The following is a 26,626-nucleotide window of genomic DNA, read 5'->3' as shown; positions in this document are numbered from 1 at the left end:
CAAAGGAGGAAGGACTCAGAAATCAAAAGGCAGATTCAAAAAGATAAATTCAAGACACTAGTCAATATAGCTGGAGAACTTTACTTTTATTCTTGAAGTTTTATACTAGGAAGTCAACATTTAATTTAATAATCCATTGTTCACAATTGATTTATAAAAAAATTTAATCCTTAAGTTGTACATCAATATCCTATGACTCCAAATTTTATCACTCTCCTTCAAATCTGAAGAAAATGATTATTTTAAGTTCCACAGACAGCACAGTCCCACTGACATAACATTTAGTTCAAAGTCCTACACTCATGAGAATTAAGAATAGCCAGTATCAAACTGGCCTGAAACCTGATTGTGTTCCTGGCTCAGGATACCTGTAGTAAATTTGTAAATCCACACTAAGACACAAAAATAAACTAGGGTGTGATGTCATATAAAAAACTTTTCACAGTAGAGTAAAAATTAACATTAAAATGTTACCAAATTTCAACCATATTATGGTATTTTATCCAATTAGCTTTCAAAATGCCTGATTAACTGTGAATCAAATGCAAGAACATCATGTAGGATTTTTTTTTTTTTAAAGTTTGCCCAGCACTTCAAAATGGTTACGGAATTAATATAACTTTTAAAATGTCAAAGTATGCTATACATATTGCACTTTTCTGCTAGGCTGGGCTAGTATCTTCCATGGCAAGATACTAAAACTATTGAATAAAATACACTTTTAAATCAATAGGTACTTGATTAATTTCCCTGAAATTATCAACATCATTACCAAAATCTTCCAGGATTTTGTAAGATTTGATTCCTTAAATACAGTTTTAAAGTTTAACTTAAGGAGGGAAAAAAACCCTCATATATTTGACTTTTTATGTCCTTTTTTGGTCCTTCAATGACCAAAGAGAATTTTAAACAAATTATGCTTCATGTTTCTTGGCTTAATAAAAAGCTACAATTTCTATTATCCAAATTAAGAAAAAGTATACTAATCAAAAGCTATTAATTTTGAAATGTCTATGTAAGTCTGTCTGTAGGTCCCCTTAGAACCTTTCCAAGCTTTTATAATCAATTATAATCAATTTTAATCAATTATGTACTAGAATCAAATTAGGTAAAGAAAAACTTATTTTGCAAAAATAAAATCACTTCCCAATATGCTTGACAGAAACAAGCTATTCATTTTCATTTGTGTTCCATTGAAGACATAACTGAAATCTGTCCAATGGTTTATTTCCAACTGGTCCACTATGGAATTCTTCGGAATGTTTTAAGATTGGCTGTAGCTAGAGTTCTGACTTCCATTTGGACCCTGCTCTCCTTCACTGTTCAAGTGGGGAAGAAAGAGATTTTATACCAATTAAAAGACTCATTTTTAACACCCTGATAAGCCAACTAATTTTTAAAGTTAGTTACTCTGTGGTACAACTCTACAAAACAAAAGCATTCCTGATTGTAAGACACAGATATGGAAAATTAAAATACAGAAGACTAACATTTGGTTTTATATTTTTATTCTTATGTAACTTGGTGCCCTCACACATAACAAGCATTCTGGAAGTTAGTGTCCATATACACTCAAAAAATTTAAATAAGGGTATGGGATTTCATTGTCATTACAGGTATCACTCAACATAGAGATAAGAACTTCTTTTGAACAAATTTCCTGTAAAATTAAATCTTACATATAAAATCTTATATCTACTAAATGTGATAATCAAGAAGTGTTCTTTCCAAAAAATTACTGTCCAAAGACATAATAAAATCACACATAAATACAACAAACTATAAGTCAGAAAGAAAAATGGCAATTTCCTGAAAAATGCCGAATACTTAAAATAAAATTAACTAAAACTGAAAATACCAGTAACTGTGGCAATAGGATTATTGCCTTATCTTGTCCATCATCATCTTGCAGCTTCAGGCCCTGCCACTAGTGGAGAATCACTCAGGGAATTTCTGCAAAAAATGCATCCAAAGGTAGCTGTTTGAATGACTGCCTTAAACAGCTCCTTGTAGAAGTCAAATATTAATTCTTTCCAAACAGCAAGAACTTACTAGACTACAAATCTATCCTAATATTATATAACTTAGTTTTTTTTATCATTAAGATGGATAGCATTTCTTTGTTTCCCTTCTGACAGTTTTTCCTACTCCAAATGATCCGATATAGTGAGAGCTGAAAACCACTGAACTAAATGAAAAGATCGTATAAAAAACTACCAAAGAAAACCCTTTTAGCACAAGTGATTCATAGTTAGCAAAATTATGTTACTATGTGCCATGGATCTTCAGGTCATTTAAAAGCCAGAATTTCTTATTTATAATATCAGATTGATCACCTAAGTTTTTGAAACCTGCTATTGAAATGTATAAAACAGGATAATAGCCATTGGGGGGCAGGGTCACAGAGTCAAATGGACAGGAGATACTACACAATTCTTTATCTTTGAATTTCAGATGAACTAGCCTAATTCTGTTCTGTTTAAATTAATGTACAGTATATAGCCATATGTTGAGGGATACCTGTAAGAGACCTGCCATTACATCAGGAAAAGTTAACAAATGATCAAATTAATGTATTTTTTTAAAAAGAGACACTGTCAATCTATCATGTCAGATTTTTTTAAAAAGTCACATAAATCATGAAGTTTGGAAGAAATGTCATGAAAATAATACAAAATAATCTATGATAAAATATAATGTACATGAAAGATATAATTAAATGTAATCAATAATTAAAATCTACAAAGTACCTGTTTGGAGGAGGTTTTGGTTTCGGCATCTTACTAAGAATAGTTGCCATCTCTTTTCGCTCATCAAAATTCTTCCACTGCTCATACAGTTTTAAAATAACCCTGATTATTTCCAAAATCTAGAAGTAAATATTTGAAAAGTTCTCAATGGCAATATCAAGCAACATTTAGTATGTAAAAAACAGACATCCTCAGAAAAGAGTGAAAAGATAGTCTCTGTCCTTAAGTATTCAAGTTAAATTAGGCAATCTTGTTAAACTTGAAAGCAGTATTTTTACCGCACTGCTCTGTAGGCTTCTCCTTCTACCCTCTCATCTTTTAATAGGTATACCTTGTCCATCCTTATCCATCTCTGCAGTTAGTTTTCTTCTATCTGCTGATATCTTGAACCAAAAAATGTGAGATACTGGGAACAGAGGTCTAAATCATGAAGATATTCCTTCATGTATGTATGCCACTACAGAGTACACTCTTTTTTTTTTTTTTTTTCAGAGTACACTCTTCTAATACCGATTGGGTCAGACAATTCAATGGGAGTTGGTACATGAAAGACATTGTTTTATTTCTCTGTTAACTGCTCTACACAAGTTAAGGTGCTCAAAAATTGGCAGCTATAAATCTGTCAGATCCAGTTTATAAATTAGCCCTCTTTCTCATCTGAGTAGACCTCACACTGGATTGATTCTAATGCTATCAACATTTCAGGAGAAAAGGTAGAAAAAAGGGCAAAACCCATTTTGTCAGGAGACAGGCTGTGTTACAACAATTTAGAGTAGTATTTAATGGTCTCTAAGTAGCTTTTAAAATAATCCTGGAAATTAGAGGCAGCTTTGCAATTAAGCAAACCAAGTTTACCATTCTGTTTAAACCTAAACCCAAAAGAGAAATATCACCTAAATAGTCAACATCAACTCTTCTTACCAAACTTGTTTCTTAGTATTTTTTACCAAAAATCTTAGCCTGGTGAACATCATAGGATTTTAGACTCATGTTAAGTAAATATCATATTAACTTTAAAATGTCAAAGTTTATATTCAACCAAGGGAATTTTATTTTTATTTTATTAATTTATTTTTTAAATGTTTTAATTTTTGTTTTAGAGACAAAGCGCAAGAAAGGGAAGGGGAAGAGGGAGAGAGAATCTTAAGCAGGCTCCACACGCAGTGCAGAGCCTGAAATAGGGCTCGATCTCACAACCTTGAGATCATGACTGGAGCCAAAATCAAGAGTGAGACACTTAACCAAATGAGCCACCCAGGCGCCCCTCAACTAAGAGAATTTTAAAGAATACCTTCTCCATATCCACAGAAAGCTCAGCAAACCACTGTCTGGCATCTTTCTGCTGAACAACACAAGCTACATGTAGACAAGCTAGAAAGAAAATGAGAGAAAAAGGCCCATGTTTAACCACAAATATGGAATGCAGGGACTTAGAACTAAAGATATTCACTTAAAATTTTCACGTGCATTTTCCAATATTCTTTTTAAAAATTACATAGATTTAGTTAATGGTTACCAATAACTATCCCATCAATTTAATGTAATACAGAAAAAATTACTAGACTATATTAAGGTTCTTGACATCTCCAGCTGCTCACTGTGTACCAGTGATAGTACAGTTGCTCTGAGATTCAGGGCATGTTAGGAAAAAATTCAATAAGGAAACTAGAGCAGGGAAATGATCCCTGAACAAAGGAGTGGTCAGAATACATCCAGGAGTCAGTCTGACACACACACACACACACACACACACACAGCGCCATAATATTCTGATAAATTTCAACAACTGATTATATTTTGATATTTCAATTATAAGCAGTGTGTGCCTATTTAAAGTTACCAGCACATGAGCAAGTCAGGCAAATACTGGGCACCCCAGTAATGAATTCAGTGTTACAATCAAATGGAGCTTAGAAAAAAATGTAATGCCCTATAGACAATATAATTACAGTTGACCTCTGAACAATATGAATCTTAGGGGTGCCAACCCCTCTGCAGTTAAAAAAAATCTGCAGGTAACTTGACTCTCCAAAAACTTTACTAATAATCTACTCTTGACTGGAAGCCTGACTAAATAGCAGATTAACACATATTTTGAGTATCTATTATATTCCTTACTCTTATAATAAAGGAAGCTAGAGGAAAAATGTTATTAAGACAAGCATAAGGAAGAGAAAATACATGTACAATACTATAAAAAAAAACCTGGCTGTAAGTACAAGGCCTGCACAATTCAAATCCATGTTGTTCAAGGGTCAACTATATACACATTACACACACTATAAACTAACATTAAAGGAGCCCAAAGAAAACAATCTACATCATAATTTTGCCTGATATAACTCCAATAAGCAGCTTGGCTACCCTGAACTCACACCAGCTTCATAAGTTATATTACCCTGGTTTAGTTAACCATACGATTTTGTTGAGGATGACATTCTAAGCAAACAGTGACTCAAATGTGAACTGACATACTAGTTGCCCCAAGTTAAATGAAGCTGTAAAGTAGGGTGTAGGCCCTGATGGGACTGAAATGCCAAAGAACTGAAATTAACAGGTAATTAAAATATAGTGGGAAATGTCATAACAAGGAAAACACAGAGTAAATTAGAAACAAAAAAAGACATCCTAAACCCAGACTGAGGTGATATAGGAAGTTTGGGCACAGGGAGGGTTATTACTAAAGAGGTGATATCTGATACAAGTCTTAAAAAAAGGTGAGAATGTAAGCAGAGAATGGTATGTACAGGTTAAAAGAAGTTGTGTATTTTATCCAGAAACTGAATGGTAAAAGAATAGAGGGAAAATCAAGATGACAAAATCTTGGAAATCAATAGGAAAAAGAAAAAAGAAACTAGTAAGTGCTTAATATATGGCAGGCATTACTGGTGTTCTAGAAGATATCTCATTTAATATTTGCAACAGTTCTGTATGTAGTATCCCTAACATTTTGCAATTAAGGAAACAAACTCAGAAAGGTTAAATACTTTTCCCATAACTGTAAAGAAAGCAAAGTTTAAACCTAGGATTATCTGACTCCAAAGACTATGTTCTAACTAACCCATTACACTGCCTTCCACAGATAAATAAATTGGGAGCTAACTTCTCCCTCCAGCAAGGCACTGACTACAGAGACTCCTTTACTGAACCTCTGAGGACTGAAATGGGCTCAGGAAATAAATGACAGGCCCAGTTATTCTATATAATTTACAAGTAATATTAACAGGCTTAATTCTGAACTTTTTCTCCTAAACAAAAATGTTCTATTCAAACACTGGTCAAAATGATTTTAAATGATTTAAAACACAAACTTAACAAGAGAGGGGAGTGAAAGGGGCAATAACTCTGACCTCTGAAAGTTGCATATTATTAAAAGTTCACATGCAAGGATTAGTCTATTATTTCATGAAATGTAAGAACATAGAGTATAATAGGGTGAAATTTCTTTTGGGATGACCTAAATAAGCTTATAACAATTTAACTAATAAAGAAATACCATGCTTACCTACCTAAAGCTATCATGAAAGGAGGATACAGTAGGCAAAGATCCGTTCTGTAGGTATCATTCACTATCCTCCTATAGAAATGTAAATCATATTATTACTGAAATCAGAACCACCTTATATGATTGTACATCTCCCTCCAGAGAGGGCCAGAGTTCCCATCTTTGTACATATTTATTTCTTTTAATATTATTGAAGCATAGATATAAAGGTGAAAACATCAAGAAAAAAAGATGGATACATGAAAATGACAATGAATAAGCATTTTTTAATGGATAAAATTACAGCTAAATAGATTTTAATTTAATTTTTTATTTTTTTGCTAAATAGATTTTAAAACTTAAAACCTTACAGTAAATTACAATATAATGATTTTTCCAATTTTTCAAAAATTAGAAAATCAGAGGAAACCAGAAATTATACAATATGTATATTAAATACCAATACAAAGCATTCTATTTGAAAACCTGTCTTAATTTTTATGTAAACAATGTTTTTTATAAGAATCAAATTTTAATGGAAATACTAAATAAGAATCCTTACCAATTTAGCATTTATAAATATAGTTAATTAAAATTCAACGAGCAGATATTTCGCTCAACATACAATATCTTGGGGCACTAGTTTAATTACTTTAAAAATACTAAACTTGATATTCAGTTGTCAACCTTCCTAGCTAATAATATGTTACACTATGAATAACTTCTGTTCTAATTACCATGCAAGGGGAAGCAACATGTCTTCTTGGCCCATGTCCTGCACATACTGGAGCAAAGGTCTATAAGGATGATACACTATCAAGCAACAATCCTAGAAACAGTTTAAAAAATGTGTATTGTATAAAAACAGATTTATTACAACACAAAAACTTATCATTACCCAACTGATTTATAATTGTGTATTTCAAAATGTATTTCTCTAAGTCATGCTTGCTTCCCTCTTATTCTCTTAAGCAAGCAGTATGGCAGCCCTAAACTCTACTATAATAGTGAAGGCAGTGCTCTCTCTGGAATATACCTTGGTAAATCGGTTGGCAGTCAGTCAGCATCCATTCCCTTAGAGACTCAAAGTGTCACATCTGCAACACACTGAAACCTCTTATTAGCCTATAAATCCATAATTCCCAACTGGAGGAGCAGAATTCTGCCAAAGACATAATCTATCTTTAAATAACACCACACACATACACAAATTGTGCAAATAATTTACAGTGGCTTAATGTCCTGACTGGTTTGCTTGTAATCCTTTTACCATAGTTACTATAGAACAGAAAAATTTTCCCATCCTAAGTGGGATATATAATTATTTTACAGGCTTGTGAGAGGATATAGGTGATGATACTACTAGATACTGTGATTTCACCATCATGTATAACTTGGATGGTTTTAAAATGCACCTCCCTACAAATCATTTCTTTAAATATTTCTGACTTCACTGTAGTTGAAAGTTTTACTCTATTAATCATAAGGAAGTAATATACTTACCATTAGTTCTAAAAGATAGAATTCACATTCTAATATCTGTTTTAAAAAAAAGATTACAAATGTCAACATGAAACAAATTAGATGAGTCTACTTAGTCTAACATAACAATTCATACATTAATGTAACATAGATTTTTACCAAAAATTTTTAAATCAAGAAAATATACACAGTAGTTTATATCAGAATGAACATGCCCAATAAAAATTACTTTTTTACTACCATACAATGCATGAAATTATTATTATAAAGGATTTTAATCCTTTTAGAAAAGTCAGCCTCATGTAAGCATTACTACTTTAATTTAAAATATTCTGTGTAAACTTCAGATTTTCCAATACACCTTCCACTCAACAAATGCAAAAAATGCAATTATCTCTATTTATGTGTTACTCTTATATTACAAATCAATAAAAGGAAAGAATACTGAATACAAAACAAAAATATACAATTTACAGAGATGAAGAAATCTCTTACAAGTTAGAAAAAGGAGATGTCTATTAAAAATGTTAATAGAAACTCACCTTCTAAATTAATGTAAAGTTTCAAATATGGTTTTCATATTGTTCCATTATAGTAGTTCTCAGTCCTAGCTGCACACTAGTATTGGGAGCTTTTAGAAAATACCAGTCCCCAGGCCTCAAGCCTAAAAATTCTGTTTTAGTTGGTCTGGAGAGCCTCTGGTATTAACATTATTAAAAAGTTCCCAAAGTGATTTGATGGGCATCCAGGTTTGATAACCACTGCTATTAAGTACTTTTTTTTTAAAAAAAAAGTTAGAATTTAGCTTTAATTTAGAATTAAAATTTATATTTTTGTAGTATTTAAAACTGCCATTTATAGGAAACTGTTCAATTTATTCTAACATAAAATGGAGCTAGCTTATACAGCTTTGAAAACAGGTTTGTTTTTTTTTTTATAACACATACTTACATGGTTCATCCTATAAGGAAATTCCTTTGGAAAGGCATATGAAAATCTAGTTTTTACTGCAGAAAACAAAAAAAATGACTTAAACTAAGAAAATGAAAAAGTAAATTAAACCAAAATTTCTTTAACACCGTGTAGAATATTAGAGGAAGGGCTAAATCACTTTTAGTAAGAGCTCTTAGAGATGCTTAGGGACCCAGATTTTGTTTTTTGTTTTCAGGCAAGTAGAAAGAACTAAGTGGCAGGAAGCCCTAACTATATTACAATTAAGAGAGAGCTTTAATTATATACTTCATGTCTTAAGAAAGGGTTCTGCTGCTTAAAAAATAAAGGGGTTGGATAAAAAAAAAAAAATCACTTGGATTTTTTTCATCTCTAAAATCTTTCCAGCTCTAGAATGATATTGGTTTTATTTTTCAGTAATTTAGCTTGGAAGGAACACCAATTATATATGTATTCATACATACGTATATATGAATTGAAAAGATAATACAACCAAAGAATGTTAATAGTGGTCATCTGAGATTTAAGGATTTTAACTAATCTGTACTTTCTATAATAGATACTTTCTTATCAAAAGATACATTTTAATAAAAGTATAAACATACATCCAAAATTCTCCAGCACTTTTCCACACCACGCACAAACATATAATTATTACTCTTTTTTGTCACTAAGTACAAATGAAAAAAACTGTTGATTATCAATCCTCTATGTCCTCAAAATGATAAGTATACACATTTAAGTACTACTTGAGAAAACTGTATTCAAATCACTATGATGCCACATTTCATCAAGCGACTGACTACAGATAGTCTCTAGAGGATCTGTTCTGTGGTTTCTTTCATTTTTATAAAAACTAAGACCTCACAAGGATTTAAATTTTTTTTCATTTAGTTTACATACTTTATTTTCAAAAAGTTTTACTTTGGGGCAGCCTGGGTGGCTCAGCGGTTTAGCACCACCTTCAGCCAGGGGCCTGATTCTGGAGACCCAGGATCAAGTCCCATGTCAGGCTCCTTGCATGGAGCCTGCTTCTCCCTCTGCCTGTGTCTCTGCCTCTCTCTCTCTCTCTCTGTGTCTCTCATGAATAAATAAATAAAATCTTAAAAAAAAAAAAAGTTTTATTTTGTAAACTGAGGAATCTAACAACTAATTTAGATAGGTAACATCTGCCAAGATTTGAAACCTGAGCCATTTCAAGTTGACTTAGAAAACTTATACTTAAGCTTTCCTCTTCTTTATTTGAAAACATACCTAATATTAAGGTTTCTGAGTTTTACACATCCTTCTGATGTAAACAAGATATAAAGTATACAAGTAGGAACGCCTGGGTGGCTCAGTGGTTGGGTGTCTCTCTCCAGCTCAGGGCGTGATCCCCTGGTTCTGGGCTCAAGTCCCACATTGGGCTCCCTGCATGGGGCCTGCTTCTCCCTCTGACTATGTCTCTACCTCTCTCTGTGTGTCTCTTATGAATAAGTAAATAAAATATTTTTAAAAATTTAAAAAAAAGTATACAAGCAAAATAGGTACTTAAATGATTAATCAACAAAGTAACATCTCTGTACATAAAACAAATCTACATCCAACTGAGACCTTGACACCTAACGTTAAGATTTACCTGATACTGTTAGCCTTTCTTCTATTCCATGATAAAATTGCTCTGCATTTTGATTTTCTATCATCTTCTAATTCTTTTCTAATTTGTGAGGAAAATTAGAATGAGATTGCTTCTTTCTTATTTGTATATTCTCATTCTCTATTGCTACCTCTACCACGTGTGTATTTGTTTTTCATCTGCTCAACTGACAGCCTGTACTTTTCTTTTTGTACCCTTAACCATTCCTCCTCCAATAAATCTGTCCCATCACTTATTAAATGCTCAAATTTCTCTTAAAAACAAAAACACATAAAACTTCTACCAAATTATATTCCTCTGCTTTTTAAAAGTAGACTATTTTTTAGAACATTTTTAAATTTATAGAACTGAAAAGGTAATACAGAGAGCTCCTATATACTCCTGTTATGGGCTGAATTTTGTGTCCCCCCAAATTCATATATTGAAGCTGTAATCACCCTGTGATAGAATTTTGAGCCACCTCCAGATTTATGGAGTTAATTAGGTTTAGATGGGGTCATGAGGGTGGGGTCCCCATGACAGGATTAGTGTCTTTATAAGAGGAAGAACAATCTCTCTCTGCCATGAGAGTACAATGAGAAGGCAAGCTTGCCAGGAAACAAATGGCCAATCATGGAACTGATCAAGGCAGACACTTTGTTTGATCTTGGACTTCCCAGCTTCCAGAACTGTGAGAAATAAATGCCTATTATTTAAGCCACTTAGTCTAAGGTATTTTGTTAGAGCAGCTGGAAGAGACTGAAATAACCTCCCATCTGATTTCCTTTGTTATTAACATCTGATATTAGTATGGTACATTGTTTAATTAACGAACCAATATAAATACATTATCATTAATTAAAGTCCATAATCCATAAACTATGGACTATCTCCTTAGTTTTTTCCTAATGTCCTTTCTCTGTTTCAGGCTCTCATCCAGGAGACCACTCTACATTTACTTGTCATGTCTCCTTTAGATTCTACTTGGCTGTGACATTTTTCCAGACTTTCCATGTTTTGATGACCTTGGCAGTTTGAGAGTACTGTTACTTTCTTTTTCAAGTAAAATTTTGTTGTTTGACCCTCTACTGGAATTTGTTTGATGTTTATTTAATGTTTAGATTGGGGCTGTGGGATTTTGGAAGGAAGGATGAGAGAAGTAAAGTGTCATCTCATCATATCGGATGAGAGCTACACGCTACTAGTGATTTATTACTGTTGAAAATGACCTCAATCACTTGGTTGAGGTAGTGTTTGTTGGGTTTCTCTACTCTGAGGTTATTTTCCCCTTCCCTTTTCATAAAATACACATTAGAAGGAAGTCATTATGCACAACCAACACCTAAGAAGTGGAAATTTATGCTTTTCCTCTTTGAAGGTGTAGTTAGCTACATAAATTATATTAAATTCTTTTTTTTTAATTTTATTTTTATTTTTATTTATGATAGTCACAGAGAGAGAGAGAGAGAGGTAGAGACACAGGCAGAGGGAGAAGCAGGCTCCATGCACCGGGAGCCCGACGTGGGACTCGATCCCAGGTCTCCAGGATCGCGCCCTGGGCCAAAGGCAGGCGCTAAACCGCTGTGCCACCCAGGGATCCCCAAATTATATTAAATTCTTATGTATTAGAGACTTATCTCTTCTCCCCCCATTAATTCAATAAATTATTTACATCAGTATAGACTCATGGATTTTTTTTTTTTATACTTTGGGTTACAATCCATTATTACTTTTTGTTATTGTTATTATACAAATTCTTCTATCTTTAGTCATTGAGCCCTTTCAGTTGAATTATTTGTCCCTTTGACATATCCCCATTAAGGTAGGTGTTTTGTTTTGTGGATTTTTTTTTTTTTTTGAGCACTTCCTTATTTATTGGCATTAATGCTCCAGGTCTGTCTTGTATAGTTCCTGTCCCAGTCATTTCTCCAAGGAGACCTAGTTTTGTTTTGTTTCGTTTTTAATTGGAGAATGGTATTAGAAACAAAGATCTAGGCCCTAAGAGAATTCATTACTACTGGGATGTCATTATAGACTCCCTCTAAATCTAATCAATCATTGCATGGATCTTTCTGGTCTCCTCTTATTTGTATATTCCATTCCAACTGTGAGAAACCTGGCTCTCAACATCTGCCATCCATTTACCTTGGATGTATCTATTTACTGGAATTATTCAATTTCAGATACAAGTATAAACAGTACCCGAATTGTTAACTTGTACCCACATTAAGTATCAAATCTCTCAACTAGAGTATAGTGCTTACATCCAGTTCCTTTTGCCTTTAGTCTTACAAATGTACCTCTTCCCAAAGTTACTTAGGTCAGCAACTCCCCTTACCGACTTTACTGAAATTATTTCATATATTTGTAATATAGTTAAATTCTCCTTTTCTCAGCACCTACTCATTTCTTAGTTCTTGGCCATCTCGCTTCAACTCCTACCCCATAATGTCTAATGACGGCGACATTCTCTCTCAAAGATCACAAACCCAAAGGTCTGGTTTTTTTCCTTTGGTACTTATCTTCAAAGCAGCACAAAGACACCAGGCAACTCTTTCTCTTAAAATTTATCAAGTTCAAATTTCTGTCATTGGTCTCACATTTCTAAGAGGTTCTACACTTAGAACGTCCAAGACTAAATTCAACTCTTTCTGAAAACCCACTTATCTCTTCTGTACCACCTTCACCTTCCCAATACCCAGGCAAAACACCTCAAAAACCATTTCTGACTTTCTTAAATCTTTGCTTTTCAAAAGTCCTGCTGACTCTATAATGCAAATCTAGCTTGCTTGTTCTCCTTGCCGGGGGCCAAAAACATCATTTTAAGCCTTCAATAGTACTCACCTGGGTCACTTCAGTAACTTCAAAATAGTATTTTTCTACTTTAAACTTGTTAGGTTTTAATTTCTCACAGCACCCCGTGGTGATGGCACTGACTACAGTTTGCAGTTTTTTAAGTATTTCAGAAGGATTCTTTTGGGTAGTTTTTAAATTGTGGTAAAATACACATTATATAAACTTTATCATCTTTACCCATTTTTAAGTATGCAGTTCAGTATTAAGTACCTTCACAGTTGTGCAACCATCACCACAATCAATCCCCTGAACTTTCATCTTGCAAAACTGAAACTCTGTACTCATTCAATAATTCCCCATTTCCCCCCTCCCTCCAGCCCCTAACAGCCTCTATTCTATTAATTTGATTATTCACACTATTAAATGGAATCATATAGTACTTCTTTTTGTGACTAGCCTATTTTACTTACCCAAATGTACTCAAGGTTCATCCATGTTTTGTTTTGTTTTTTGAGATTTCATTTTTAAGTAATCTCTGCACTCTAAATGGGGTTCGAACTTACAACCTTGAGATCAAGAGTCATATACTCTACCAACTGCAAGCCAGGTGTCCCAAGGTTCATCAGTGCTGTAGCATGTGAAAAACTTGAAAATCTGTCTACCTTCAACTCACATTCTCCTCCAATTTAGCTTACATTATTCTGCCAGACTTACCTTCCTAATGCACAATTCTGGCATCATCCTCATGTTAAGAAATAAAGCCTTCAAAGGTACCATGATTGTTAACAGAACAAATTTCATGTTCTTCACTGAAGGCCCCCTATTACCTGGCCTTAGTCAGGTAGAGCTTTTCCCAGCAATTTCTTTACTGACCATTCACTGAATGTAACTCATTAGTTTTCTCTATTTTTGACCACACTATTTGATATTCCTAGACTATCTTTCTTTCCCTTACATTTCCCCAGGGTCAATGTCTATCTTTCTTTACCAAATTCTATTTAAGCCTTTCCAGATTCATCTAACATAATCTTTTACCACTCAAATATTCGCTGCAGTCTCTAATTCTCTATGCCTCTTATTTTTTCTTTTGTATTAATTTTGTATATGCATGTCTTATGTTCTTGTCCTTAAATTCCTTGTATTTATCTTGTATCTACCACTGCAACCAATGTGGTGTTTCTAGTGATGATAAAATAACACTGTTATTGATGCTAATGAGTAGGCACTGAAGTCTACTGAGTATTATGGACTGAATTGTGCTCTCTGCCCCTGCCAAATTCCGATGTTGAAGACCTAACGCCAATGTGACTGATTGGGAGATAGGTGATTAAGAGATACTTATGGTTAAATGTGGTCATAGGGGTGGGCACAAATTCTATAGGACTGGTGTCCTTAAAAGAGTAAGAAACGTTAAGGGTGCACACCCATAGAGAAAGGGCCATGTAAGAACACAGCAAAAAAGGTGGCCATCTGCAAACCAGGAAGAGAGGGCTCAGGAGAAACTAATTTATTAACACCTTGATCCGGGACTTCAGCTTCCAGACTGTGAGAAAATAATTGTAGTTTAAATCACTCAGTCTCTTAACACTTTGTATGGCAGGCCTAGCAAACTAAAATGCCAAGCAAAATATTGTTCAGAGTTTTACTGATATTAACTCCTTTGATCCTCAAAACAAGCCTTGAAATAGATATTATCAATCCTCGTCTTGCAGATGAGGAAAGTGAGACACAGAGAGGTTGTATTTTGCTCAATTTGCCACACAGAAAGCAAGAGGGCTGAAATTTGAAATCTAAGGTATATGGGCCTATATAATAAACTAAAATTTATCAAATAAACAAAAATATTCTACTATGATAATTTCCTATTCATTAGTAACCAAATACTGTTACAAATATACCTTTACAGTTCTGCATGAGAAATAAACCTTAGGAACAGGTATCTATCTATCTATCTATCTATCTATCTATCTATATTTTTTTTTTTTTTTTTGAGAAAGGCAGGGAGAGAGAGTGCACATGCATGAATTGTGGGGAGGAGTAGATGGAGAGAAAGAGAGAATCTTGAGCAGGCTACACACTTAGTGCAGAGTGATGCAAGGCTTGATCTCAGGACCCCAAGATCATGACCTGAGCTGTAATCGAGGTAGATGCTTAACCGAGCCACCCAGGCACCCCAGTATTTTACATTTTAAAAAATATACAACTTCTAAAAAATCTGGAAAACAAAAAAATGCCATTAAGAAGAAAATAAGGCACCTAAAATCCATTACTTACAGATAAGCACTGCTAACATTCTGGATTTCCTTCCAGTTGTTTTTGAATTTTTAATAACTCAATTTTACAGAGGGCAATTCAATACTTATCAATGTGATACATCTGCTATATAAAATTCTATGGCAAAAGTGATTACTACTCTGCTATCCTTAAAAGAGTAAAATATGGCATGGAAAAGACTACACTCTTTTCAGAAAATGGAATGACCCCAAAATATGAAAATTTAGTCTGCTGCACAAACCTAAAACCAAAAATCCTTCTGCCTCTTCTATGTAAGATCACATAAATTAAAAAAACAAAACAAAACAAAACAAAAACTACATTATTTTTCATCTTTTGTTAGGTGCTACCTTTGTTCTTAACTCATGAAGATGGAGCATAGCATAATGTTAATACCTTGTATACAATATTTTATAATCACTAGTCTATATTGTTATTTCCTTTAATGACATGACTCAGAGACAACTAAACCCCACCTTTTTAGAAAAAAAAACTAAAGCCAAGAGGTAAAGCTATTTGCTCAAGGCTATACGGCTGCTGCTTAGAACTGTGGCTCACTACTATAGTCAGCATTTTTTTTTCCTGTACCATGTTTTTCAATATGAAGGCAAAATACATAATTACCATCAAATACATACACAATTACTAAAGAAACAGTTTACCCAAAAGAATGACACAATGGCTTAGTCATTATGAAGCAATAAAATATAAATAAAACTGGGAAATAAGTTTTTTCTTTACTTTTATTAGTTAAAATTAAGAGCCACTGAGCTGATGTTTTTGGACAATAGTTACTATCCATTTTTAGTATTAAAAATAATGTCCTGGACATAATTCTCTAAGTGGTCTTTTAAATTTTTGTATTTTAACTTTATTTTTAGCCAAATACACTAGCCATAAATATGACCACAAGAGATTTAATAAACCCAACCAATCTTTCACAGGTCTCATAAACTGAAAAGCATTAAGGTCCTGTGGCACTTTTTTAAAGAATTATATCCTTAAAGTAGTATCCTTTTACACTTACATACAGAAGTAGCAGCAGAAATCAATCTTGTATTTGAGACTACTCCAAATTCCTAGAGAAATAAAAGTGAATGAGATTCAGGTACATGGTAAGCCAATGAACCTAGAGGTATCTGGGATCTATTCAAAACAAAGTATTTCCTTTGCCCCCCACCATGTTTGTAGTCTGTTATTCATCGTCTACCTATTTGAGACATAAGGTACTTAACTCTCTAAACATGTTACTTTTTTTTCCCTTATAATTGCTGCAATAGGACAAATATTTAAATAGTTTTGTCATTTAACATTGAGAGGTACCAAATTAGAAACCAAGCCCTAAAGTAACAGTGCCAGTTTCCTGCACTCCAATTAGTTTCCAAAAAGTTTTTTTAGATTCTACACTTAATGGCAAGAAAAATATTAAGTATGCTTCCTATTCAACTGAACCTCGACTAACAAATAGGTACTTTATGCTATTTAGTAATAAAGCAGTTGAATCTCAAAAGATAAACTTATACTATCACCAAAAGAATTCCAAAGACCACAGAATCTATTATTCTATTTGAAAGAAGAAGACAAGAATGATAGAATAATAGAATGATACAGTATAAGACTTTTCTCTCTTTTTTTTTTTTTTTTTTAAAGTAGGCTCCATGTACACCCAGCTGAACATGGGGCTTAAACTCAATGCTGAGACCAAGACCTAAGCGGAGATCAAGAGTCCAATGCTTAACTGACTGAGCCACCCTGGCACTCCATAATACAATTTTTTTTTTTTTAATAATTTCAGCCTTATCATAAAGCAAGGTTTTTTTTTTTCCTTTTTTGAGAGTGTGAGTGGGGATAGAGGGTGGGGGGGAAGGGCCGAAGAAGAGGGACAGAATCTTAAGCAGACTCTGTGATGAGTGTGAGCCCAACGCAGGGCTCTATACCACAACTCTGAGATCCTGACCTGAGCCGAAATCAGGAGTTCAACACTTAACCAACTGAGCCACCCAGGTGTCCCAGGACTTCTGTCAGGTCCCATTTCCTCATATACATTGTCTCATTTAATATGATTAACTAACCAGGACGCCTGGGTGGCTCAGTCGTTGAGCATCATGCCTTCAGGGCATGATCCCCAGGTCCCAGGATCAAGTCTGGCATCGGGCTCCTTGCGGGGCTCCTATGTCTCTGCCCCTCTCTCTGTCTCTCATGAATAAATAAATAAAATCTTTTAAAATAAATAAATAAACCTGAAACCACAGTAACTGAAACTAAAAAGTAGATGCCTCAGACATCTTAAAAGTCATTTCTACATAATTCCCATACAACTTGACAAAACACAGAAAGATTTGGTCACAGTTAAAATTTTAAAAATAACGCTATAACCAAATATGAAGGGATACTCTTTTTTCCAGGAATAATTCTTTCTTTTAAAGTAATCTGGACACCCAATGTGGGGCTCAAATTCATGACCCCGAGATCAAGAGTCATATGCTTTACCAACTGAGCCAGCCAGGCAACCAGATCCAGGAATTATTCTTTTTTTTTAAAAAAGATATCATTTATTTATTGAAATAAATAGAAATGAAGATATTACTAGCATACACCCCCAGGAATTATTCTTTATCCAAAATTCTTTTTTTTTTTTTAAGATTTTATTTATTCATGAGAGACACACAGAAAGACAGAGGTAGAGACACAGGCAGAAGGAGAAGCAGGTTCCATTCAGGGAGCCTGAAGTGGGACTTGATCCCAATCCTGGGACTCCAAGATCATGCCCTGGGCAGAAGGTGGCGCTAAACCGCTGAGCCACCCGGGCTTCCCTTTATCCAAAATTCTTAAAGTGAAAACTTTCACTCACTAAATCATATAACAAAAGATATTTAACAAACTAAACAAATTAAAATACCCAAGTTAATTTTCTAGAGTAGAAATTTATTAAAAGATTTTGTCTAAAAAATAAAAATAAAAGATTTTGTCTAGATTTTCCATACTGGTTGTGCTTCATAATACATCAAATGACATGGTAATATTTGGAAAAACCACCCCATAATATGACCTTTTATAAACACTTTCTTTTCCCACTAAAGAACTTAGTAACAACAACAGGGCTGGTTCTCTCCCTTTAAAATACAACTTGTAATTAGAAAATCATAAACCTCTAGAAAGTCTGTCTTAATATTATTTCCTAATAGAGTCAACTCTCATTACTTTAGGTAATATTTGGAAAACATGCCTTAAATAATCCTAAATAATGACTAGAGCAAAACTAAATAAAAATTGAGTGCCAAAAGGAATTATAAACCTACTAGGTCTAAATTACATTTATTTTTCAAGAATACAATTATGATTCTAAAGACATCTAAGAAACATAATACAAAGGTTTCATAACATTAAGAATGCAAATATTATGATGAAAATCAGTCTATATATCCTATTACTGTCTGGATTTTAGCTGTGCTCTCTCAAAATTACCGAAAAAGAAAATAAAGTGAGCAGAGATTGGGTCTCAGCTTCAAGTTCCCATCTCTCTTCCCTTTCCCTCACTTAATTTCTCTACCCTCACTGCCCTAATAATTCCTCATTGGAATCTATATGACTAGAGCCACACTCATCCTTGCTTCCCCTCCTGCTTTCTCTATGGTTTGGAAGGCAGCCATTATCAGGTGGCAGGGAGGGAAGACAGTAAGACATAGGAAGCATATGGTGAGAAGGAGGCACATGGGAGGAGGTACTATAATACAGGTTATAGTAAAGAAGCTGTGGCACTTATGGAATACTACTTAGTGCCAAACAGTAAATGTCTTAGAGAACCTAGAACAAAGCAGTTAAAAGCATGCAATTAGTAGCCAGACTCCCAGGGTTCAAAATACTGGCTCTGCCACTTACCAGCTCTATGAATTTAGGCAAGTTTCTTACTCTCTATGTAACTCAGTTTCCTCCTTTATGGAATGAAGATATTACTAGCATACACCCCATTGTTTGTTATAAGGATATTATGAGTCAGTTATAGTTTAAAAGGACTTAGAATAGCACTTACATTTACATAAGTAGTATTTACAAATTTACTAAGTAAATGCTACATAAGTGTTTGTTAAATGAATGTATAAAGACGTATATCTTTGATTTTGTATGAATTTCAATACTTTGCATAAAAAAAATCTCCATCTGTCATTATTTTTATACAGGTAATATGAAAACTAGGGCAGATTAACCAATGTGCATTGTGTATACTTCAATGAAGAACAGAAAACTATTTCATACCTCTACTTTGGATGCCAAAAACACACATGTAGGAGCCATTAATACAGGATCTATACTTTTCAGAGAATACCTAAAATATGATGAAAACAAAGTTAAATGTCATTCATATAGAAAACATTCAGAAAAACCAAGATAACTCAATGCAAGCACATGATTCATTTATTTATACTAAGGTTCATCAACATTACGTTAAGTGTTTCAAACAGGCGTAACATAATCTCAAAATAAAAGTCCTACCTGGCATAGAATCTCTTGAAATAGACCGTAGCAGTGGCAATAACTTGTTGTCTTAATTTAAGATGTTCACCTAATGCCTGAATAACTAAAAGAAAAATAATAAAGTTTTAAATGTTCTTTTGTTATCATTATGATATTAACATTGAACAATAACTTTCATGTGGTAAATCATAACTATATTAATTTTTAACAAAGAGAAAAACCTACATATGGTTTAAAGCTCTACTTGGATCACACTGGGTTAGGACTAGGATTTGCAAATCTGTTAAAAGAATATAAGTATGCATAAACAACAATAAAAAATAGAAACTGTCCCCAAAGCAAACACTATTCTTATATTAAGAAGATTGAATGATAGGTATTTCCCTCTATCTTCTAAGTATTTTCAGTGTTTTTCTTTTTTTTTTTTCATATTATCTTTAGAATAAAAGCAAAAGTAAAATGTTAGACAGCTATCAAATTCACCTCAACTACCACTTTATAAAGTTTATTAAAAAGTCCATAATGAATTCTCAAAATAATAGAAAGGCGGGTATGCAGAAAAGTGAACTGGTTTTAGAAAGATCAGGTAACAAAGCTACATGGCAGAGCAAGGATCTTCTGAGTCTAAACCCCCTTCCCTCCAAAGCAAACTTGTAAGATAAAAATGACCAACATAGGAGGTCAACCCAAAGAATCCATTTATCCTCAAAATACTTGCTTTAGCCAATCTTAAATTAGACTTAATAACATATTATAAAGGTTTAGAGAGATTAATGACACTTTCAAACTGTCTTGAGTGTCCCTGACATGTAAGATTCACAACAGACTTTATATCACTTAGAAAGATAAATATAAGTTATGAAAAGAATACATGTATAAATAAAAATGTTAAGTAGGGACTAAAACAGCTCACCATAGATTACTATACAAAAGTTTTTTTTTTTTTTTTAAAGATTTTGTTTATTTATTCATGATAAGTCACACAGAGAGAGAGAGAGAGAGAGAGAGGCAGAGACACAGGCAGAGGGAGAAGCAGGCTCCAGGCTCCGGGAGCCGGATGTGGGATTCAATCCCGGGTCTCCAGGATCGCGCCCTGGGCCAAAGGCAGGCACCAAACCGCTGCGCCACCCAGGGATCCCACTATACAAAAGTTTTAATTCAGAGGTAAACAACTATACCATTTCAGTTATTTATTTTTTTTACCATTTGTAAAAAATATTTGTAATTTCCAATACTCTTCTTCTGAGAGAAACTTTAAATCCTTCTGGCGTTCCTTCAACAGATCTTGTTTATCCAAAATCCATTGCAAACTACAAGAACAAAGATGTTAAGACACGTTACAGAAAATCAACTAAGTCACAAAAAACATTCTAAGACTGAACAAGTTGTGAACATTCTAAGAAATACAAAATGCCAGAAGTAAACTCTGAAGACAGGATTTTCTACATTTCTTGAAACTGAGAATCATCTCACTAATGAATGTAAATATGCTCTGAAAAAATTCCACTCTAATTTTGCCTTTTTCATTCTCTTTCTCACTACCTTACACTGTTTTTGCATTGGTTTTAAGACTCTGATATCAAGAAAGATCTTACAGTCAGTGATGCCTTAGGCTTTTAATTGGCAGCACGTTTATTTTTTTCCTAGTGATACATAAAATAATAGTATAGTTATTTGGCACTAAATGAGGATACCTTAGATTTGAAGTATCTTTTCTTAGTTGTTCATGAGTAACTACAGTATTTAATTTTTCGACTTCACAAATTCCAATCATGTTAAAAGCTGCTTCATAATTTATTACACTAATAGCCTCCACTTGCCTAGTTAAGTCTACTATTTTTAACCAGATATGAAATTGAAATGACCCAAAAAACCACTCTGCAACTTGCCTTTGTCACTCAGTATGTACTGGAAGTCTTTCCATGTCAACAAATTTGTTATTCAGCATCTCTTTAAATCGCTGCACATCATTATGGATGGATTATTTATTTAGTTAATTCCTATTAACAGATATGTAGCTTATAATCTTTTATAATTAAAAATAAGACTTTAATGAATATCTTTGTACTTCACCCTTGTACATTTGGTTAATAATATATTTAAAATAATTTCCTAGAAATAGAACTGATTGGTTGGTTTTGCTGATAACTTTTACATATTCAGTTTGTATTCCATACATCATACCAATTTCCATTCCTATTAACAGTACATGAGAGTGTTTTAAAATACTTAAACCCCCTATGGGTTACGGTTAATCTTTTAAATACTGTACAACTTAAAGGCAAAGTAGTATCTTACTGTTTTAGGGGATTTTGTTTTTTAGTTTACTTCTGAGGTTAAACATTTTTCCAGGCCTTATTGGCTAAATACAGTTCTTCTTTTGTACACTGTAATTCTAACAACAGTTTTTCTAATGGGATGGTCTTTTTCATGATTAAAAGATTCTTCTCATGTAATTTGCAAATTATGGTTAGTAAATCATTTGTCAAATACACTGAAAACATTTCCCAAGTTCATGATCTCTTAATATTTAATTTGTAATACAGAAATATGAACACTTAACACCAACCCATATTGTACTTTGATGTTATGCTTGTCACAAATGGGAAGGCCTTCCCTGACACAAAATGACTTAAAAAAAAAAAAAATCACCTACATTTTCCAATCACTTAAGGCTTTTTTCTTTCAATTTTTCTTATTTCTATGCCACGCTATTTTAAAACATAAAATTAAATTATTGAAAAAAAATTAAATTAATGAAATCTGGTATGGAAAATACCCTCCTTGCTGCTTACTATTCTTTAGAAAATTTCTACATATTCTATTACATTTATTATTCTAAGGCTTGAACTTTAGAAGTATGTTAAGTCCCAAAAAAGGAAACTCATTCAAAATTGTTTGGGATTGCATTAAATTTACACATCAATATAGGGAGAAATGCTATCTTTACAACACTAGAATTCAAACTCCATTTATTAAAATCTTTACTACTACATAATTTAAAAATTTTCTTCCTATAGATCCCGCACATTTCTTTAGTTTATTGTGTATTTCATATTTCCCACTGTTATTGTATTTTATGTTTCCATCATTCATTTAAAAGAAAGCTTTCCACTTTTTACATTTTGTAACTGGTCATTTTATTTTTTATTTTTTAATTTTTTTTATTTATTTATGATAGGCACACAGTGAGAGAGAGAGAGGCAGAGACACAGGCAGAGGGAGAAGCAGGCTCCATGCACCGGGAGCCTGACGTGGGATTCGATCCCGGGTCTCCAGGATCGCGCCCCGGGCCAAAGGCAGGCACCAAACCACTGCGCCACCCAGGGATCCCTGGTCACTTTATTAAATATTATTTATAATAATTTGTCAATTAACTGAATTTTCTGGTTAATTTTATCTGTATAGGATGACAATTTTGTCATTTTTTATATCTCATTCTATTAATTATATTGAGTAGCAATTCAGAACAATGTTAAGCAGGCACTCTAATTTTCCTAATGTTTCACCATTAAATATCTCTTATCATTCATGCTTTGATGCTCTTACCATGTTAAGAAAGCATCCTATTTTAGTCAAGAAGAGATGTTGAATTTTAATAGACGTCTTCTGATGCCTTCACTGTCTATTAACATATTTCCTAATATCGACTATATTTCTACAAAATCACTGCCTTTTTTAAATTACTAGTATGATGTTAGGCTCTACTTGTTAATACTTTATGATGTTTACATCAATATTCAAAACGGAGACTGTTCTTAGTGCTACCTTTGCTAGATTTTATCAATGTTATTGTAGCTTCATAAAGAGAACTGGAAAGCTTTTTTTCTGTGTGAAGTGATTTCAGTAGCAGATCCTCTTGAAAATGGGAAAACATATAACCATGAAATAACGTGGGTATGGAGCTTTTTAAATGTTTTAGCTTTCAACTTTATTACCATGGAGATAACCCAAAGGTACATTTGGGTTTATTTATTTTTCTCATTCCTAATTTTGTATCTTCGTGTCATCCCTCTTTTCCTTGATTCAAGTAGCTGCAGTTTAGTCTACTGTTTTGATTTTCCCTCCCAAAGAACTAGCTCTGATATTTTCTATTTTTTCTTTTAATTTGTTACTGTCAGTTACCTCTGATAAGTCTTTCCTTTTTTTCTCCCTAGGATTTATTTCACTATTTTCTTCTTTATATTCTTAAGTAGACTATTTTGATTTACTTTTATTCTTTCTGTTATTCTGGATTTTAGTTTATAACTTTGGCTTTGGCTACATCCCATAAGTGGATATACATTGATCTCATCATGTTATTTACCTGATATTATGTAACTTTATTTTCAGTTTCCTCTTTGATACAATAAAGTATCCAGGACGGATTTTGTACTTTATTTCTTTTACCTCTTCATTAGTTCATTCAGTGAGCCAGCTAGTATTTAGTGTCCTTCTACTTTTACTGCAGTAAGGTCAAAGAATGTGTTCTGCTTTATTTCAACTTTCCAGAAAATATTGATTCACTCTGTTCTGGAATTATTGTTAACTTCATCCTCACAGCCACTCAATGTTTTTAAAAAGATAAATTTCACAAATATTTAAGTTTTTTCTCACAGCACATAGAATGGAGGTTAAACCAAGAACACTTATAAATACCAAATCTCCTGAAATTTAAGATTACATTTGTAAGATTCACCATTATTTCATGTGCTACTGAGAAACAAACTGTCATGCCCACTTCAGAAATGTTAAAATGTTCATCTTCAAGACATGACACACAGCATATTACGTGTCAGTTTTCCTCTTTTACCCAAATCTTTTTTTTTTTTTTTTTTTTTTTTTTGGTAATCTTCTTGTTGGTTTTTCCAGAATTAATCGCCTTGTCTTTTTCACTTGTAACCTTTTGTAGATCATGATTCTTAAGAGATCTCAGTGGCCCCTTCCTCCAGGACTATTTGAATTGGGAGGCAAGGACACTTTGAAAAAAGCACATTTAACATTATAACAATTTTATATTTCAAGAGTGAAAAGAACAAATGTTATAGATCTTGCCCCTCGTTTGCTAAATGTTCTTACTATGCCAACAAGAAATGAAAGTATAATGAAAATACTTATCGAAAGGCAGGCAGAGTCTTTTTTTTTTAAGTCGAAAAATGTCTGTAACTTCTGATAATCAACAGCTAGCTACCTATCAATTCTTCCACTTTTTTTTCAAAGTTTATCAAAATGCTACCTCTTCTTTAAATCCTCTGTACTTTAATTTTGCCCAAGCCGTTATTACAGTGAGCAAAAACAGTGCAAAATGAGAATATGATCAGAAGTAACGTTACTACAGAATCCCAACTCCGCAGCACCACTTTACAGCAAGAGGAAAATCCGCTTTTCTGAAAACAGGTTTCCAAACTCACTGTTTATTTTTTCTTCTCTTACGAAGGACTAGAAAACAGAATGAATAGGAATCCATCTTCTTCACAGAACCACCCCTTCAATCACAAGGACTAATGCTCTGTTGGCATTAAGATATATTTACGCTAAAATATTATAGCAGCGGCTTCTGCTCGTCTTCCAACCGTACAGTGGAAAAAGCCTAGTCAAAGTTCAAGGAGTCCCATCACTCACCTTTCGCCCTAAACAAATGTATTTGCGGGAAAATTTTTTTTTTGTTTTTTTTTGTTTTTAACATTATTCTAGTTCTTTCGTGGTCACTAACAAAAACAGAAACTGATGAAACGGAAAAGTCACTGGAAAATAAATGTAAGGCACAGACTAATGAAATGGATAAATTTTGAGAGCGCTTGCCCTGTACCTTACCAACATACACCTCCACCTGGGCGTAAGGTAACGGCGGGAGGCGGTTAGAGAGCAGAAACAAGACTGAGTCTCCACCGTCTCCTCGGAGCGCTATCAGATCCGCTCAGGCTGGAAGGTCAATGACAAAAGACCACAAGGCCGACTCCGGGAGAAAGCCCCGGCAAAAGCGAACCGCAGCTGTCCTCGAGCCGGCCTCAAGTCCGGAGCTGTGCCCCACTGGCCATACCTGCGCCCACCCCACCCCATCTCACCCCACCCCATCCCAGTCATCTCACCCCATCCCACCCCATCTCGCCCCATCTCACCCCACCTCACCCCATCCCACCCCATCTCGCCCCATCCCACCCCATCCCACCCCATCCCGCCCCGCTTCCCGGCCTAGCTTATCCAACAGTCCCAAGTTAAACTCCTTCCTTCCAGAAAGACCGAACCTCCTTGGCCCCCGCCCTTTCCCGCTCACACATCCCCCCGCCCCCCCCTCCCACCCACACCTACCCCCCGAAACGCTGCCAGGGGGCGGGGAGAGGGGAGTCGCCAGAGAAAAGCGCATCCCGCTTCCGGCCGCTGCCGCCTCCCGGGAGACCCCGCGGCGCTCGGGACAGGGGCCGGGATCCAGGCCAAGGGGAGTCGCAGGCCCGGTCCTCACCGACTCCCAACCACAAACCCCGGGAGAGAAGACGGAAGATCACTTACTAATGGGAGCTCTGCCAAAAGTTCCCTGCCATGGGACACAGCTTGCCCTGATAAAAAAGCACCAGCCGGCGGAGCGGCCCGCGGAGCGACCATAGACCCAGCCCGCCCGGTAACCGCGCTCCTGGATCTGATCTGCTCGGCTCCGCTCCGCGGCGGCTACGGGGAGAGGAAGAGGATGGCACTCTATTCTCCTTGACGCCGGCCGGCAACACTCTACACAGTAAACCCGTTCCTACGGATAAAAGTTCCGGCCCGCCCCGCGGTAGCGGAGGAAGCCGGCGGGGAGCAGCCAGCCTGTGGGCGCACGGGGTGGGG

General features: G+C 34.5%; 1 protein-coding gene across 2 annotated transcripts; it reads right to left on the bottom strand.

Annotated features, from left to right (window-relative positions):
- Positions 1 to 67: 67 nt before the first annotated feature.
- On the bottom strand, positions 68 to 26,622 carry CCNC (cyclin C). Of its 2 annotated transcripts, XM_072831974.1 has the most exons (13): positions 26,312 to 26,622; positions 21,029 to 21,135; positions 19,844 to 19,928; positions 19,607 to 19,676; positions 16,380 to 16,431; positions 8,668 to 8,723; positions 7,738 to 7,773; positions 6,972 to 7,063; positions 6,260 to 6,327; positions 4,042 to 4,121; positions 2,751 to 2,869; positions 1,859 to 1,953; positions 68 to 1,319 (listed from the first exon to the last, which is right to left on the bottom strand). In XM_072831974.1, the coding sequence occupies exons 1-12, from the start codon at positions 26,341 to 26,343 to the stop codon at positions 1,902 to 1,904; spliced, it is 849 nt and encodes a 282-aa protein (XP_072688075.1). In that variant the 5' UTR covers positions 26,344 to 26,622; the 3' UTR covers positions 68 to 1,319; positions 1,859 to 1,901. The 2 variants fall into 2 exon arrangements, with proteins under 2 accessions (XP_072688075.1, XP_072688073.1); XM_072831972.1 differs by lacking the exon at positions 1,859 to 1,953 and having other exon boundaries at positions 26,312 to 26,364.
- Between the last annotated feature and the right edge of the window lie 4 nt (positions 26,623 to 26,626).

Source organism: Canis lupus, chromosome 7 (genome assembly GCF_048164855.1).
Source record: "Canis lupus baileyi chromosome 7, mCanLup2.hap1, whole genome shotgun sequence".
Taxonomy (NCBI): Eukaryota; Metazoa; Chordata; class Mammalia; order Carnivora; family Canidae; genus Canis; species Canis lupus.
The sequence above is the reverse complement of the archived record's forward strand: the minus strand, read 5'-3'. Positions and strand labels throughout refer to the sequence as shown.

What these genes read in the sequence shown, in the direction of transcription:
- CCNC (XM_072831972.1), bottom strand. Translation starts at nt 26,343, where the DNA reads ATGGCAGGGAACTTTTGGCAGAGCTCCCATTA. An exon ending in TTCCTTATAGGATGAACCAT is followed by an intron (nt 7,774 to 8,667) that starts GTAAGTATGTGT and finishes TTTTTAAAACAG; the next exon opens with ATATTAGAATGTGAATTCTA. An exon ending in ATGTTGCTTCCCCTTGCATG is followed by an intron (nt 6,328 to 6,971) that starts GTAATTAGAACA and finishes ACATTTCTATAG; the next exon opens with GAGGATAGTGAATGATACCT.